This window comes from Pseudoliparis swirei, chromosome 6 (genome assembly GCF_029220125.1).
Source record: "Pseudoliparis swirei isolate HS2019 ecotype Mariana Trench chromosome 6, NWPU_hadal_v1, whole genome shotgun sequence".
NCBI lineage: Eukaryota > Metazoa > Chordata > Actinopteri > Perciformes > Liparidae > Pseudoliparis > Pseudoliparis swirei.
Genome location: NC_079393.1, coordinates 27,486,661 through 27,504,908, shown reverse-complemented (window position 1 = coordinate 27,504,908; position 18,248 = coordinate 27,486,661). Strand labels below are relative to the sequence as shown.

Here is an 18,248-nt window from a genome sequence, read left to right as displayed (position 1 = left end):
ACTAACTCTGCTTTCTCCCCGGAGTCCTTGTGACTTCACGTCTCATGGGGTCATCGGACCCTATGAGACGGCATAGATCCTATCTGCCTGATGGATCATCGAGGTCTGGGTCGTGGAATTCCTGCTCCTGACTACGCCACTGTCCTGTTGAGACTCCGCCCACTGTTGAGACTCCGCCCACTCCTCCTCCCCACCGCCATCTGCCTGATGGATCGTGGAGGTCTCCATCGTGGAATATGCCTACTATGAACTATTCATACACTCTGTCATATTCATTGAATGTATTTTAACTCTAAATCTGTCCTTCTGTACACATTACATCTATTGCATCTGTCCATCCTGGAGAGGGATCCTCCTCTGTTCTCTCCTGCAGGTTTCTTCCCTTTTTTTCCCCCTGAAGGGTTATTTGGGAGTTTTTCCTGGTCCAATGTGAGGTTTTGGGGCAGGGATGTCTATGTGTACAGATTGTAAAGCACTCCGAGACAAATTTGTAATTTGTGAAATTGGGCTATACAAATAAACTGAATTGAATTGAATTAACCCTGAATTGCTCACTGTAGCTGTGTCTATGGTGTATGAATGTAACAGGATTGCAAGTTACTTTGGATGAAAGCGTTAGCTAAATGACATGTAATGTAATGGTGTACTATAAGCTCTCTAATGGGGGTCATATGGTACTATAGGCACTCTCGTGGGGTAATGGGGTACTTTGAGCTCTTTGGTGGGGCAATGGGGTACTACGAGCTCTCTAGTGGGGTAATATGAGCTCTCTGGTGGGATAATATGGTACTTTATGTTGTCATGTAAGGTAATATGGTACTCTGCACTCTCTACTAGGGTAAGATAGTACTATCCACTCTGGTTCTGGGTGGAACCTCAGCCTTTGAGGAGGAACCTATTTAGAACCCTTATTTCTGAGAGTGTTGAAACTGAAGCTGACAGATCGATGTAGAGGAGTACAAGTCTAAAGTACTATAAAATGGAAACCGGGTACTTCACAGCAAAGGGTCTGTTATTGGGTACTTTGGTTCTTTCCACCATTGATTGAGAGGAAGAAGAAAACGAGGAAGAGGAAGAGAAAGGAATCCTCTGACCAGAGGGGATTGAAAGAACATTACAGCTCATCTCTTCTCTTCTTGGTCTTCTTCGCTTCCTTGTGGAAGACTTTTCCATCCGACTGCTTCTTCCAGCTCAGTTTGATGTCGTCGTTCAGCCCCTGGTCCTTCATCCTCTGTTTGATCTGAAGCATGGAGAGAATAACTCGTCACTAGACTGTTCCCTTACACCCTGCATCCTTTCTCTCTCTGTCCTTATGTGAAGCTCTAAAAGAACTCTTCACTCGTCTGTTGTTCCCTTACATCCTGCATCCTTTCTCTCTCTGTCCTCATGTGAAGCTCTCGAAGAACTCTTCACTCGTCTGTTGTTCCCTTACATCCTGCATCCTTTCTCTCTCTGTCCTTATGTGAAGCTCTAAAAGAACTCTTCACTAGTCTGTTGTTCCCTTACATCCTGCATCCTTTCCCTCTGTCCTCATGTGAAGCTCTAGAAGAACTCTGGTTTCCACTTGAGGATCTTTGTTGTTGGCATGTTCTTTGGACACAAGTCTAGCTTCAATAATGACGTGTCCACGTTTGCTCTGCACATAACACCTCTACATTGTTCTTAGGAGTCCACTACATCTCACGTATCACCTGTTGTTCTGTTGTTAATGAGAGGAAGATGTACCTTCTTCAAGAGGTTCTCCATCACCACAGGGTCATTCAGATCCAGAGAGGAGCTGCTTTTCTCCAGCCTGACTTTCACCACTTGCTTTGAAACAGGAACAACGTCTAAAAAAAACAACCTTCATTGCAACATTTCTGGCTGATAATATTCAACATCCTTGAATGTTTAACACTTTGAATGATCAGGGAAAAGTATTTTAATTTTCCATCAGCGAATTGTTTTAATATGACTGGTGCAAGAACACTTTAGCTTAGCTTAGCATAGACTTAGTATTAGCAGTGTAGCATCACTCAGGCCAGCACTCTCTAAACCAGACATGGGCAAACTACGGCCCGCGGGCCACATCCGGCCCGTAAGGATTTTTAATCCGGCCGGCCGAATTTGTCCAAATCGCGACTTTGTTTACTTCCGGTGTGCGTTGGCGCGGAAAGTACTCGTCACACGAAACCCTTCACCATGATTTGTCAATCCGTTTGTCTGTCAACATTTTGCGAAAAAAAACAACCAATGAACACTCAGTAAATCACAAAGGACCCACCCACCACACAGGTGAGACTCATTTAGAAACAGCTGCAGTGATTTTGGCGAGCAGCGCGGAGCCTCTGGAGGAGGAGAAGCTGCGGAACCACGAGGAGGAACACGCAGCCAGAAGAGGTCCACTTGGACCGGGTAAGAGTCTTTACTACACGTTACGTGTCCCGTCACGGTGTCCGTTACATGTGCGCGGTGCTGACTAGTAGGCTATTGTATTTTACAGAGAGGATTCACCAGCGCCTGCAGCTCAACCTGCAGCTCAACCTGCCCGGCCAGCAAAGAGGTCTCGTGCCCCGGAGGACCACCAGCATGACACGATGACATGATGTTATTATAGTGAAGCCATATTGTAAATAGTCTGTGCCAATAGTTGTGTTCTGTTTTCTATTTCTCAACATGTATATAATGTAGTTTTATTTATTTATGTACAATACATATTTATTTGAAAAAAAAAATGTAATGGTCATTTTTTATTTGCACACACCCCATGAAACTGTATCTGCAATATGAAGTAATTTCTCAGTCCCATCTTTATCATTTTGGTGAATGTGTGACGGACCACATAATTTTTACTCAAAACGATAATAACAAATTTAGTTTTCCACATTTATTTACATGTATCTAGCATTGTATTCAGATATTTCACTGCTTTTGTGAACCTATGACCTTTGGAAAACCAATTTCAAACACCAAAACAGTTCGTCCACATGAGTAAAGGTGTGTTTTCAGAAGAGATATGAAGAATTTCAAAAAATCTAACTTCAATTTTCAGCTTTAGGGCCATATTTTCTCTTTCCACTTGTACCTGAGGACAATTGTGCCTCATTATATTATAGAGAGCTGAGACAATCCGTCCATTATTTTGCAGGGTTTAAAACAATTAGAAATTATTGAGCTTTATTATTTCGTTGGGTAATAATATGTTTTGAATGTTGAAAGTGATTCCATTGATCTTTTTCCACTAAATGTCGATTTCTTTAACTTTGCACCTTCAATTGAAATGTATAAAAATCAGACGCAATCTCCAGGTTTAATAAATTACATTGCGTGTCCAAATGCTCCTGGCCCGGCCCCTCTGTCACATTTTAGAACCGATTGTGGCCCGCAAGTCAAAAAGTTTGCCCACCCCTGCTCTAAACCTATAAATCCACCTTTAGAGACTAAGTGATTGACAGCTCACCACGGTAGCAGATAAACGCTGACTTGACGTTACAGTCCAGGGTCTCCCATTGTCCAGCGGAACTGAAGTCTGCTGCCACACACTTCTTAGAGGAGCCACCAAGTTCAAGAGGCACCAGAGGATTCCAGTTCCTAAATGAGGACTCACTTCCATCAGACCACTTCCACTGAACACTGAAAAGGCCGATCCAGACGTACGCTCCATAGGGAACCAGATTGTGTACCATCTGGTTCTCCTCCATGTTCCTCACACTGGCCAGGTCTGTGTGGTGTTCTCTGCAGTAGTTCTGGGCCTCAGTCCATGTCATGGTGGTGGTAATGAGGACAAATGTGTTTGGCCCTGAAAGTAGAACAGAGTGAAGTGCTGAGTAGAGGAACCATAACAGACCACATGATGCAGACTCGTTTATTGTTGCTTCGTGAATATGAGCATGAAGGTGGAATCAACACAGAGCTGGGTGAATATGAAAATGCACATTCATAAAGGCAACAGACAATCTGCTTTAAAGGACCTTCATGTAGCTGAAGACTAGTTCAAGTAACTATGAGGAACTTTTAACTGGTCCTGAACCAATATCAGTCTAGTCCTGATCCCTTATGTGACCCCAGTTTAGTCCTGATATTTTATGTGATGTTAATAACAATGACAAAAGGATACATGTTGGTATAATCAATTGCATCACAATAATACTTGTGCATTTAGATTAAGATGTAGATATGGTATCTGTGTAGTCAAGTCTCGTGCTGTATGTATGTTCAGTGCAACCTTCAAGTAGCGAGGTGGAACATCAGGGCTGGTTCAATATCCACCAGGTTTTTTCAGGCATTGCTCTAATGTCAAATGTAGTCTCTGAATTTCTGCTGTTAATAAAAAATAATCTAGCGACATTATAAAACATAACCTTCATCGAAAAAATATAACTTGGGTTAATATAACAAGGTAGGCGAGCGTGTCAGTTCTCAAGATGATCTTCTTTGTGGTGTAGCGGTGTTCTGAAAGCCGTGTGTGCGTCTGCTGTCCTGTGTGTTAACCCCAGACCAGGTCCTCAACCCCATGATGAGTGCTGCCCACCAAGATGGACAGTTCCAACTCAACATCTCTGGACCAGAACTCACTGTAAGTCAGGGGAGGACATCGACATGTTTTTTAGGGGGGGGACTTTTTCCCCCACTGACTAAAACCTCGGGGCATTTAAAAATAAATTAGGGGCACTTTTTTAAACTTGTGAAATAACATTGAACCTTTGTTCAAAAATAGTAAATATACTTATTTAGGCTTACAAGATATGAGCAATTGTCATAAAAATGGCAATAATAAGACTATTAGGCAGTAATAAGACTATTAGGCAGTAATAAGACTATTAGGCAATAATAAGACTATTAGGCAGTATTAAGACTATTAGACAATAATAAGACTATTAGGCAGTAATAAGACTATTAGGCAGTAATACGACTATTAGGCAGTATTAAGACTATTCGTCAATAATAAGACTATTAGGCAGTACTCTACAAATTCAAAGTGTTTTAGAAGATTTTTTGAACAAAAAACAAACAAAACATAAATCAGACAATCATATTCAATTGTATTCTTATTTTTGTGTGGTTATTTATTGTTTAAAAAAATAAAAAAGGAATGGTATTTATTGTTATTACATTTTTTAAACACCCATTAACAATTCTAACTCATTTATTTCTTTTTTTATAATTACAAATTATATTTAAGGGGATTTTTGCGTGTACCCATGACAGACAGGACACACACAACAAAGAACAACAACAAAACTATATTAAATGATCTAAATTCTGAGAGGAAATTCTGAGGGAATTTGTTGCCCCTTCTCGTGATATCAGGGGCAAAATTATATTTCTTAGAGGCAGTTTTGTCCTTTTCCCTCGTTTATTTCCGACGCTGCTGTAAGTACATCACTTTAAAATATGGTGCACGGTATGCTATTGATCAAATTGCTTTTAGAGATTAGAGATTAATGGATTCATAGAGATTATGACTATGGTTTGTGCATGTACATCTTTCCCAACAATCTCGTCTCAGAAGTGAAATGTTACATTGTTGCTGTTTTATCTCTTGTTGGAACTTGAATTATTGATAAATGTGATTTCAGGACCTTTTCAAGACAAATCTCTCCAGTGCAATGCCCGAATTCATGAGAAAGGTAATATGGAAAACCGATTGATCTCTGCAAATACAAACAGATGAGACACATTGCATTTGTGTTTTAGTGTCTGCTGGAATCAGGTTCTCCAGAGCTACGAGTGTGGAGTTCATCTGTTCCCTATTTAAACACCTCCACCTCTGGGACCACTGTGAGGGGGACGGCCTCAGGGCAGCTTCACTGTGGGACTCCAACACTCTTCTTTAAAACGGTATTTTCCCTTCATTTTACTTTTCTTTTTCATGACATAACATTCATTAGAAATCTCTGTCTACCAAGACATCTTTTCTTCACTACACCTAAAACGTTATATTGTACAGTGTGGTACAAAATACTTTAGCAACCCCCCCCAGGGGTTCAAATAATGTGCTTCCTTACATTTGGGATCGACAACAGGTGAGACAATACCTACACATACTCATGACGTTACACATCTTAAGGTAACAACACATGAGGAGAAGAAATGTTGTTAACAACACCACATCAAAAAAACAAATGTTCATCATCCTCATTCAATTCAATTCAGTTTATTTTGTATAGCCCATTATCACCAATTACAAATTATCCTCAGGGGGCTTTACAATCTGTACACATAGATATCCCTGACCTTTGACCTTTGACCTCACATCGGATCAGGAACAACTCCCAAAAAATAGAAAAAAAAAATTCACAGGGAAAAAAGTGAAGAACCCTCCAGGAAATCAACAGAGGAGGATCCCTCTCCAGGATGGACAGAACAATAGATGGCATGTGACCAGAAGGAATCATTACAGAGTTACAACACATTCAATGAATATGACAGAGTGTATGAATAGTTGGTAGTCGGCATGGACCACGATCCAGACCTTCATGATCCAGACCTCCATGATCCAGACCTCCATGTCCCAGACCTCCTTTGTCAGTGTCAAGGACTGTCCTGGTTATACAGGACTCGGCCCCCATGCTGTAACCCCTCTATTATTAACCATTCACACCCCCCAGGCACAGCCTGCAATTTGGGGCTAAGTTTGTAGCTCAAGGAGACATTGACATGGACAACACGCTGGAATACCCGCTCAAACTAAAACTTATATCCACTTCAAAGTCAGCTGAAATGAACCCATGGAACATACCGGTTGGTGTTGATGGTTCCTTCTCGTCTCACAGGGAAGTGGAGGCACTTTTTGATCCACATGGTGGTGACTAACGCCAAAGATATGACCAGTGAGTGACTTTTCTTTGCTTTTGATGTCTAGGATGTGGTCATTGACGTCACAGCTTCCTATGCTGATAAGAAAGTCTTCCTGAGGGGTAACCAGTCAGAGTAAGACCTTTCTTGTTGATTTTACTGAAGTCCAGGTTACAACATGTGCAACATTACTTTTAGTCCATAAGAAATTAAATTCAGCATACAAACCCAAAAGGGTCGAAGTTATATCTTTTTGTTTCGCGACAGTTCCCTCCGTCTTTGCATATATCACGTAGAAAGATGCTTGCTCTGCATAAACATGGATAGAGAACTTGTTTCCACACATAGGCAGATGGTCACACTGCAGGTGTCAGTGTGCTCCCAACAAACCAAGGCCATTCAGAACCAGTTGTTCTGAATGGCCTTATTCGAAGGTGACTGTTACTTATTTATTTGTTCTTCAAAAGTTGTAAAATGCTGTATTTGGATATATTGAACATCGTGAGTAACATAGAAGTGAAATATATCGTTTGTTACATGAGAAAATTAAAATCTAAATATGCCAAAATGGCCGTTTTGGAGACCTCTCCTAAATCCTCTGGACTATAACCTCTCTAACTCTGTTCTGCTTTACTTTTTTAAAGTCAAGAATGTTAATATATTTTAATATGATTTCTGAGAGTTTTAAACCTTTCAACTGCCTCATTCCAAACATATAATCATCCTGGAAGTGCTTTTTTTCAATTCGGACATGACATTTTAATATTTTTTCTGTGTGCCATCTTCATTTACTCTTACCCAGTAACATATAGACTGATATGTACACATCTGAACAAAAGAAATACATGTTTAAAAAGGTAAACATGTAAAAATTTGTTAAAATAGCCCAAGTGGTTGCAGAGATACAGCTTTTTAGTTTGGGTATGCACTTTTCGGAGCCGAGGCCTAAAAAAAAGCTTGGTTCTCAAAAGGTTAAGGGGGGGGGGGGGGGATGTAATAATCGTTCAAATGAGAATAAATGCAAAAATGCCCATTCTTAAGATATTAGGTATTCACCACTCTTTAAATGTGTAGTTCCTAGTCCTGTGCTTGGTGTGTGTGTGTGTGTGTGTGTGTGTCTGTGTCTGATGGTGGTTTCCATGCCTCTCTAGGGTCTCTGTATTACAAGCTGAGCTGTCCCTACAAAATCAAACGGTCAGATATTGCTTTTTTGTTGTTGTGGAAAATACTTTATTTACGTTAAATTAAGTTAGACTAGGCAATCTTTTCACAAGGGCACAACATGGTACAGGAATCAACACATGTAAGTTGACATAAAAGAATGAAATGCATATGAATTCCAGCTGCAAGATAAGTTCAGAAGGCTCAGGACATGGAGGACAAATATTTTAGACCGGAGCTAAAGAGAGAACAACTCAGCAATTTGTGTTCTCTTAAACAAATATTGTCCTGGAACAAATTGTGCATGTGAGAAGTGTTTTTCATGTGTCCCATTAGCGTCAATGTCAGTACTCCCAAATCTTCCAAAATAAAACCGCTAGTGCTAAAACATATTACCAATTCAATTCAATTCAGTTTATTTGTATAGCCCATTTTCACAAATTACAAATTTGTCTCAGAGTGCTTTACAATCTGTACATATAGACATCCCTGACCTTTGACCTCACATCGGATCAGGAAAAACTCCCAAACAACCCTTCATGGGGAAAAAGGTGAAGAACCCTTCAGGAGAGCAACAGAGTCGGATCCCTCTCCAGGATGGACAGAACAAGAGATGTCATGTGACCAGAAGGACGCATTACAGAGATACATAAACACGTTCAATGAATATGACCGAGTGTATGAATAGTTATTAGTAGGCTAGAGACCACCCGCAAGAGGTCTCAGCATCTGGGTTCCAAATTTCGTCACCGGCATCCCTAAGAGCCACACTATGGAGGGGCTATGCGTTGCAAATCCACCCTCCTTATGATGTCTCGTGCAGAGTGTGTGAACTCTGAGTTAACACCTAGCTAAACCGACGTTCAAGGAAGACAGAGTCGTGGTACTTTTCTTTCCATTTACTTTACTTTTTCCTCCTTTAACGTGCATTGTGGTAAAAACTGAAAACAAAGACAATACAAACACTTAGGCTACATTCACAAACAGAGTGATAACATAAATTGCCATTTTCAAAGCACTCACGACATTGCCTCTTTTGTGCTTCTCGGTGAAGCATGCTGTCCTTTGCTACTGCTCAACCCGAAGTGCTAAAACCGGCCACTATTTAACTAGTATAACCGGAACCGGAAGTGGCAACACCGGAAGTAGTTTAACCGGAAACAAACAAATTATATTTATATTAATTATCTTTGGAAATTAATACAAGATCTAAACAAAATAGAAAAAGCCTTAAGGTAACACACTCCCCGCCTGACCTATATGAGGTCACTACAAAGTTACAGTGTGGAGAAACATTTGACTCTTGATCAGTCCTTGGGTAGAAGTAGAACAGTCTCTGTAATTGGTCTAAGAAAGGTTTTTACACTGCCTTGATCAGTTGTCTACACTTCAACCTTTCTTACATGTCCATCCTTTCCGGCGAACGTGGCAATAATCCTTGCCATATTGCAAATTGCCAATTGCGGGCATTCTGTTTGTCCCTTAGCAGAACTAGATCTCCCACTTGCAGGTTTCTCCGTGGCAATATCCACTTATGAAAGGAGGGTTAAAGAGTCTTTAACGTCTTTATTGGATTGAATCTATTGTCATTGCACAGAGTCCAGGTACACAGACAATGAAATGTATTCTCTGCATTTAACCCATCCTTAGTTATTAGGGAGCAGTGGGCTGCAGTGATGCGCCCGGGGGTTCAGTGCCTTGCTCATGGACACTTTGACTGGCAACTAATGGGGAGAGCGGGGATCGAACCGACGACTTCGGGGTTGCAGGAAGACCCCCTTACCCCACTGAGCTACAGCCGCCCACATATATATATATATATATATATATATATATATATATATATATATATATATATATATATACAGGACTGTCTCAGAAAATTAGAATATTGTGATAAAGTTCTTTATTTTCTGTAATGCAATTAAAAACAAAATGTCATGCATTCTGGATTCATTACAAATCAACTGAAATATTGCAAGCCTTTTATTCTTTTAATATTGCTGATTATGGCTTACAGCTTAAGAAAACTCTAAAATCCTATCTCATAAAATTTTAATATTTCCTCAGACCAAGTAAAAAAAAAGATTTATAACAGCTGAGTGTTTGTCAAGGCTCAGGAAACCCTTGCAGGTGTTTCGAGTTAATTAGACAATTCAAGTGATTTGTTTAATACCCTACTAGTATACTTTTTCATGATATTCTAATATTTAGAGATAGGATATTTGAGTTTTCTTAAGCTGTAAACCATAATCAGCAATAAATCAGAATAAAAGGCTTGCAATATTTCAGTTGATTTGTAATGAATCCAGAATGCATGACATTTTTGTTTTTTAAATTGCATTACAGAAAATAAAGAACTTCATCACAATATTCTAATTTTCTGAGACAGTCCTGTATATTAGGGGCTGGGCAACGATTACAATTTTTAATCGCGATGATTTCCCTGATTAATCACGATTAATCGCGATTAATTGCATTTGTATACGCAAAATCCAATAATTAATTCAAAAGTAGTGTATAGCGCACTTCTATTTGAAATGTTCTGCCATATGAATGAAAGTGCCATAACATGTGTTGTCCCTGTTAGAGTGAGACACCAGAAAACACTTTCAGTGCAGTTTGTCAATTCCTAGAACTTGACACTTATTTTAAATGTTCTGCCATATGAACTAAAGTGCCATAAAATCTGTCAGGACATTGTCAAACGCAGTTATGCAGAGACACTGTGACAGAACGCTGGAGACTGTGCGTGAAGCAGGGACGTGATCAAAAGGCAGTCGTCTCGCAGCAGCGATCATATTTGGTGCACTATATGTGCTCAGTGTGGTGACTTTATTTGACACATTCCACTGCTGTGCAACTTCAGTAAAGTGTCCCGCGCACGTTTCAGCATCATGTCTCTCCTCTGTTTTCATCACAGTCAGGGCATGTGAATGCAGCGCCGACTTCTCATCAATATAATGCACAGTAACTCCGAGGTCAACAAAGCGAACCTGAAGAAAGTTCTCCCGAAGTTCTACCAACACATAAAAAGCAACACGAGGGGGGAGCGGATTCTCGACCACTGCTACACTCCCTTCCGGGATGGATACAAAGCCCTCCTCCGCCCACCGTTCGGCAAATCGGACCACCGCTCCATCCAACTACTCCCCGCCTACAGGCAGAGGCTTAAGCAGCAACCAATCGCTGTGAAGGAAGTGCAACGCTGGTCGGACCAATCGGAGTCTATGCTACAGGACTGTTTTGAACGTGCTGACTGGGATATGTTCAGGGTCGCGTCGGACAACAACGTCAGTGAGTACGCGTCCTCAGTCACCGGGTTCATCAAGAAATGCATAGATGACGTTGTTCCTACCAAGTCGGTTCGGATTTATCCCAACCAGAAACCGTGGATAAATGGCGATGTTCGCTGCACTCCGCCGTAACACCGCCTTTGACTCGGGAATATGGCGGAATACAAAGAGCCGCCACGACCTCCGTAAGACCATCGGCTCTGCCAAGCGGGAGTTCAGGAACAAGGTGGAGGAAAAGCTCAAGAGCCATGACGTGAGAGGTGTGTGGAAGGGGCTACAGACAATCACGGACTTCAGAGGAAAACCAGCGGTGAAGAGAACTCCTCTACCTCCCTCCCAGGCGAGCTAAATACATTCTTTGCTCGGTTCGACGTGAACGGCAGCCCGCCAAAGGCAGCGCCGCCGAGGAGACCAGCCTGCTGATCATCTCAGAGGCTGACGTGCGCAGAGCCTTCAAGCGGGTGGACATCCGAAGGCGGCAGGTCCCGACCACATCCCGGGCGCGCCTCAGAGCATGTGCAGACCAGTTGGCAGGAGTCTTCGCAGACATCTTCAACCTCTCCCTGTCCCAGGCTGTTGTTCCTGAGAGCTTCAAGATGTCCACCATTGTGCCTGTCCCCAAACACCCCAAGGTAACCTGCCTGAATGACTGGAGACCCGTAGCCCTCACCTCGATTGTCAGTAAATGCTTGAGAGGTTGGTCAAGGACTTCATTTGTTCCATGTTGCCTGCCACGCTGGACCCATGGCAATTTGCATATCGTCAAAACAGATCCACCGACGACGCAATTGCCATGGCACTTCACACCGCCCTTTCCCACCTGGAGGAGGAACTGTTGTGTGCGAATGCTGGTTGTGGACTACAGCTCAGCGTTCAACACTATTGTTCCCGCCAAGCTCGACACCAAGCTCAGAGGTCTAGGCCTGCACTCTACCATGTGCAGCTGGATACTGGACTTCCTGTCGGGCCGCCGCCAGGTGGTGAGGATGGGCAGTACCACCTCAGAGCCGCTGACCCTCAACACGGGAGCCCCTCAGGGATGCGTGTTGAGCCCTCTCTACTCCCTGTACACCCACGACTGCACGGCCATGCACAGCTCCAACGTCATCATCAAGTTTGCTGACGACACAACAGTGTTGGGGCTGATCACCGACGACGACGAGACAGCCTACAGGAGGAGGTTGGATCACTGGTACAGTGGTGCCAGGAGAACAGCCTCGTCCTCAACGTCAAGAAGACCAAGGAGCTGATCGTGGACTACAGGAAGCGGAGAGGAGAGCACACCCCATCTCCATAGACGGAGTTGCAGTAGAGAGGGTCAGCAGCTTCAAGTTCCTCGGCGTGCACATCTCCGAGGACCTCACATGGACCACGCACACCACTCACGTGGTGAAAAGGGCCCAACAACGCCTGTATTTCCTTAGGCGACTGAGGAAATTCAACATGGCCCCCGCATCCTCAGAACATTCTACACCAGTACCATCGAGAGTGTTCTGACAGGTTGCATCACCGTCTGGTACGGAACTGCACCGCCCTGGAGCGTAGGGCACTACAGAGGGTGGTGCGGTCGGCACAGTACATCGTTGGAGGTGAGCTTCCTCCATCCTGGACATATACACCAAGCGGTGCGTGGCCAGGGCCAAACGGATGATGAAAGACAATAACCACCCGGCCACAAACTGTTCACCCTTCTACCGTCAGGCAGGCGATACCGCAGTATCAAGTGCCGCACAAACAGACTGAGGGACAGCTTCTTCAGTCAGGCCATCAGGCTGCTGAACAAGGACTGAGACCCTCATTAACACTACACACCAGAACATATTCTGTGAATATCTATGGCCATGGTGTATATTTTATTACATTGTTTATATATATATATATTGTATATATATATTGTATGTATATACATATATATATATATAGTCTCAAAAAAAGTGTATATTTTATTACATTGTTTTATATATATATATTGCCATGATGTATATTCTATTACATTGTTTTATATATATATTGTTAATACTTTCTTCTTTTTTTTGTGTGGATATTGTATAGTTTATTCTCATTCTTATTCTTTTTTTAGTCTGCTACTGCTGTCGGGTGTTTTGCACATAAGAATTTCACGAACCGATTATACTTGTATAAAAGGGGATGTGACAATAAAAAACTTGAACTTGAAACTTGAAACATTGTGGTTACCGAGTGATGTCCAGTAGGGTGACCAGATTTGAGTTTGTGAAAAAGAGGACACTTCGTCTCAGGGTGCTGAGATTAAACATCTCTCTTGTTCTGCCTGTTTTGTGATATACATGCCTAAATGGTGCCTAATATTTCTAGACTGAAATAATATCGGCATTATAATTATTATAACTATGAGGATTTTTTGGTTGCCTATTTTGTGGAGCCTCCTCAGGACTTTGTGCCCTACGCACAGCGCCTAGTGCATTATGGGAGCGGCGGCGCTGGTTGTAGTGTAAAGCATGCCGCACAAACAACAATGAACTAGTGGAGGCGGCAAGGTGCTCCGTGTTGCCAGATTGGAAATGGTGAAGTATCGTACCAAAGGCTCAAAATGGTTGTATTTGGAGGATAATTATCATGTATCTGGCAACCCTGAGATCGGTCGACCAATGACTGTCCTCTATACCGTCAGAGCTCATGTAAGAAGGGAGATACCATTTCCAAAACTTGTAAGGGGTAAATACGAGTTTATGAAAACCCAGAGAAACACAAATATCCGACGAAGCAAAATCCCGACGTTTTTGGAATCCCTGCCGGACGCATTTTTTAGGGCTCAAAAGCAGGACATGTCCGGGGAAAACTGGACGTCTGGTCACCCGATGTCCAGTCGTCCCCAGTGAGAGCAACAGGGTGCACGTTGTGAAGCTGTCGCTTTTGCAGTCCTCTCCTTTTCATACAACTCGTGTATTCTCCATGTGATGTGTGTCTTGAGGGCGTCTCATACCTGCCGTCATTTGTTGAGATTCTCCATGTTTGTTAAACCGCGAATGACTTTCTTTTTCGGCTCCGCAGCAAGCAGTAGCAGACTTTTACAAAATAAAAGCCTGTGAGCAACACACTTTTACAATAATAAATCGTTCTTCTTCTCCTTCTAATTATTATTATTATGTTTGTTTGTTTTTTGTTGTTGTTGTTTTCCCCCCCACAAATACTCTGACTTTATGATGTTATGTCCATTGTTTTGTCGTCTGCATTGTTTATTGTCCTCTAGGTGTTATGTCTATGTATTGTCTTTTGTCTAGAAAAAAAAAAAACATGCGTTAATGCGCGATAAAATAATTGTCGGCGTTAATTAATTGATGCGTTAACGCAAGATTAACGCGTTAACGTGCCCAGCCCTAATATATATATATATATATATATATATATATATATATATATATATATATACACATATACACACTACCGTTCAAAAGTTTGGGGTCACCCAGACAATTTAATGTTTTCCATTAAAACTCACACTTTTATTGATCACATAAATTGATACCAGTGAATCTTTGGTAAAACAAAAAATATTGTACCCCTCCCATTTATATAATTGTGATTCATCTGTTAAGTGATGCTATTGTGTTTATGTTTGATTGGACTTGTTCAATCACTTTTTCATCTTTTCCAGCTGCTGGATGAGGATCACATCGAGTTCATAAGAGAAGCCGTGAAGAAGATAGGCATCCCCAAAGTCCTGTCTGGTAAGACTATAGAGAGATAAGGATTAAATGTTGATCCGATGTGAGGTCAAAGGTCAGGGATGTCGTATGTGTACAGATTGTAAAGCCCGCTGAGGCAAATCCGGAATTTGTGATATTGGGCGATATAAAATAAACTGAATTGAATTAAACAATGATACCAGGCTTAAACCTTAAACTATTGACCCCACCACCATAAACGATTCTTCTCGAATGTATTAGATAATATTACTGTCAATGTAGCATATTGAAAAAAAAGACTGATATAAGAACTAAGTACTAAGTACAAGGATTTGCAGCATCAACAGGTGACTGCACTTCATTTGACAGACATTACTGTCCCAATGTTCAGCAGAATAAACATGTAGCTCCAGGGGATGAAAGTATAAACTGTAACGGTTACATGTTGTGTTTTGTTCCAGCTTTGGAGATTGAGCTAACCAGGCTATTGGACAAACAGGGGACCAACTTATTTGACATCTTCAACCCAGAGGTGCTTCCTCAGGACGTGAGTGTTCTCTTGGCTGTTTTTCATGTTGTCAAGTGCCCTTTTTTGTCTTGCATTTCTTTGTACTTGGTAGTTAACTTGCTTCTCCATTTCCCATTCAATGTCTGTGCTGCAGGGCTTTGTGGTGATGCAAATGGATTTTGGTTTCCCTCATCACCTCTTGACGGATTTCCTTAAAAAGACTCTACAGTGATTATGCAACCCGTGAACAATTTGAGCCCGATTTGCACAAAGCGTTGCATTTTGATTTTGACCATTTTGTTTAGATAAAGTAATACTTCCTTAGCTGTTTATTAGAATCAACTTAACAAAAGTGTAAACAAGCCTGTCACTAATTGTGTCATGACTACTGGTGATCATGATGAGTGCATGGCACTAAACTTGGAAAAGGATAATACATTTGGAGGTGTTTATATTTTATTGTGTAAATTCACTCATTCTATTGTGTTTGTTTTCACAAAGATAGCACAAACTAAGCAAATGTATATTACATGCAGTACTTTATATTACCAGAAAGTTGAATTTATTTTTTGGAAGGAGTTGAGAGCGCGTTTTAGCAGTCAAGGGCGGCTTTTTGTTATTGTTTCCAATGTGAACGAAGCCTTTTACATGCTGCTGTGGCGTGACAAGCAGCTCATGTTTTTCTACTCTCTGCTTATCACTTTGAGTTGAAAACATTCTGCATAAAAATAACTTATTAAGTATTTTTTAGTGAGGACTGTGGATGGTTTTGCTTGATACCTGTTGCTATATGGCTTCAACAACCCTAGTTACCATCATCCAAAAGGAAAATGAGTGCGATACTTTAGTTTTTGGGCATGATTTTTTATTACAGTTTTTCACAGTTAACACCCAAAAAGTGAAAATTCGGCACAATTTGCACAACCTTCTCTTCATGTACCAATCATTCGACCCTATTTGGCAGTACTTCACACTGCCTTATCTGCATTAGACTCTGATTTTCTTTGTTTACATTCTGATGTCAATTACACATCACCTTGTTGTCAAAACACTACACACAATGTTCAGTTGTTGCACACACTTCTCAAGTAAAATCTCAAAGCATCAACCTACAACACACAAATAGTCAAATCTCTAAACATTCAGGTCTGTTGAGCAATTTGCAATTAGGACTGCAGCATTACAGTTTTTCTCGATTGCTTAACCCTTGTGTTGCCTTCGGATCAATTTGACCCAATTCAATGTTTCACCCTCCTGTCGCCTTCGGGTCAATATGACCCGATTCAATGTTTAACCCTCCTGTTACCTTTATATTTACTAACATATTTTACCCTTGAGGTCAATATGACCCCAGCTATTAAAATCTCCAGAAAATTATTAGAATTAATATTGTTTTCCAAGTTTAAATGTGAGGTACTTTGTTTGTTTGTTGACTCCCGAAAGAACACCGACATTAAACATTGAATCGGGTCAAATTGACCCGAAGGCGACAGGAGGGTTAAATATTGAATCGGGTCAAAATGACCCGAAGGCAACACAAGGGTTAAACACATGTTTTGAAAGCATGCCTCGTTTTCTCAAAACTCTAAACACAAATCCCAAAACCACTCACACAAAATGCAAAACCCTTTATATCTCCTGCAAAATGAAACTTTGCTTTCAAAACAGTGTTATGTCACCTGTTAGAAGTGGGACAAATAAATGCGAATTTTTCTGGGATTAGCGAGAATAGACCAGGCCGGGAAAAGTAAATGCGGAATGTGAGTAATAAAACAGATCAAAGGGGACCCCAGTTCCATTAGACTACAACAATAGGAAAGCAACAAGGAATCCATCATGCCGGCCGACAGGGAGAGTGGCTGTAAAATCAGATGAAAGCATCGAGGCCATCGCTGGGACGAGAAGCAGAGGGCCAGGTGTGACAGAACACGGGTCCTGAGGGGTCAGCGGAGGCGTTTACAACCGGCTCGACACGACAGGACCATGGCACCTCTTGTGATATTCAGATGAAGACCTGGTTGATTGTGTGTTCAGGAGCCCAAATCCTGACCAAATGGGCCAGAGAGGATGTTACTACGAAAGTGAATAAACACAAGCCTGGATTCATGTGTGTTAACCTGCCTGTAGATCAATGGTCATTGATATGATAATGTGATATATGTCTCCCAATATGTTCCGTATCCTGACCCCCGGTTAGAGTGTGTTTGATGTCACTGGCATCGGGAAGTCTCACCAGGTCTGAAAGGGTCATAAAGAGGGTACCCTAAATGCCTGAGAGATAAGAGAAGACAACGGTCCCCCTCTTTGAAGTGGGACAGAGAGTCTCTCCAGAACCTCTCAGGAAGAGAGGGGGGGGGGGATGAACCCCCCATCAGCACCCCCAGAGAGGGACGGATATCCGGTAAAAGTGGGAGGAGCCGAGGGTATAAAGGTGATGAACAGAAGAAAGAAGGGGCTTTTTGGAAAATGAGGTTTTGAAAAGAAAAGAGGTTTTTTCATAGGTTGTGGTTTGCGTCAGGCGTCCGTGAAGAACTCACGGACGCCTGACGTACTTTGTCTATTTTTCTTCTTCTTTTCTGAACAGGGAAAAGGAAAAGAGAGTTGATGAAGGGTCTTTTGGGAGAGTTTTTGAGAAAAAAGGGTTTTTTCATATGCTGTGGTTTGCGTCAGGCGTCCGTGAAGAACTCACGGGCGCCTGACGTACTTTGTCTATTTTTCTTCTTTCTTTTCTGAAAGGCTGAAGAAAAAGAGTTTTTATTTTTTTATTTTTTATAATTTTATTTTAAGACAAAAAACAATACATAGACATAACACCTAGAGGACAATAAACAATGCAGACGA

At 41.6% G+C, this 18,248-nt stretch overlaps 3 protein-coding genes across 3 annotated transcripts in view; 2 read left to right on the top strand and 1 right to left on the bottom strand.

The window, feature by feature from the left end:
- LOC130194789 (gastrula zinc finger protein XlCGF8.2DB-like) overlaps positions 1–18,248 on the top strand; it is a 115,612-nt gene that overhangs the window by 36,156 nt on the left and 61,208 nt on the right. The window lies entirely within an intron of this gene.
- LOC130194885 (brevican core protein-like) lies at positions 1,115–6,775 on the bottom strand. The gene is made up of 4 exons (XM_056416096.1): positions 6,722–6,775; positions 3,440–3,778; positions 1,726–1,829; positions 1,115–1,240 (listed from the first exon to the last, which is right to left on the bottom strand). The coding sequence occupies exons 2-4, from the start codon at positions 3,744–3,746 to the stop codon at positions 1,115–1,117; spliced, it is 537 nt and encodes a 178-aa protein (XP_056272071.1). The 5' UTR covers positions 3,747–3,778; positions 6,722–6,775.
- Positions 4,487–16,272, top strand: LOC130194810 (cholesteryl ester transfer protein-like). Its single transcript, XM_056415998.1, has 8 exons — positions 4,487–4,555; positions 5,559–5,609; positions 5,677–5,820; positions 6,845–6,912; positions 7,929–7,971; positions 14,869–14,941; positions 15,361–15,446; positions 15,562–16,272. The coding sequence occupies exons 1-8, from the start codon at positions 4,493–4,495 to the stop codon at positions 15,637–15,639; spliced, it is 606 nt and encodes a 201-aa protein (XP_056271973.1). The 5' UTR covers positions 4,487–4,492; the 3' UTR covers positions 15,640–16,272.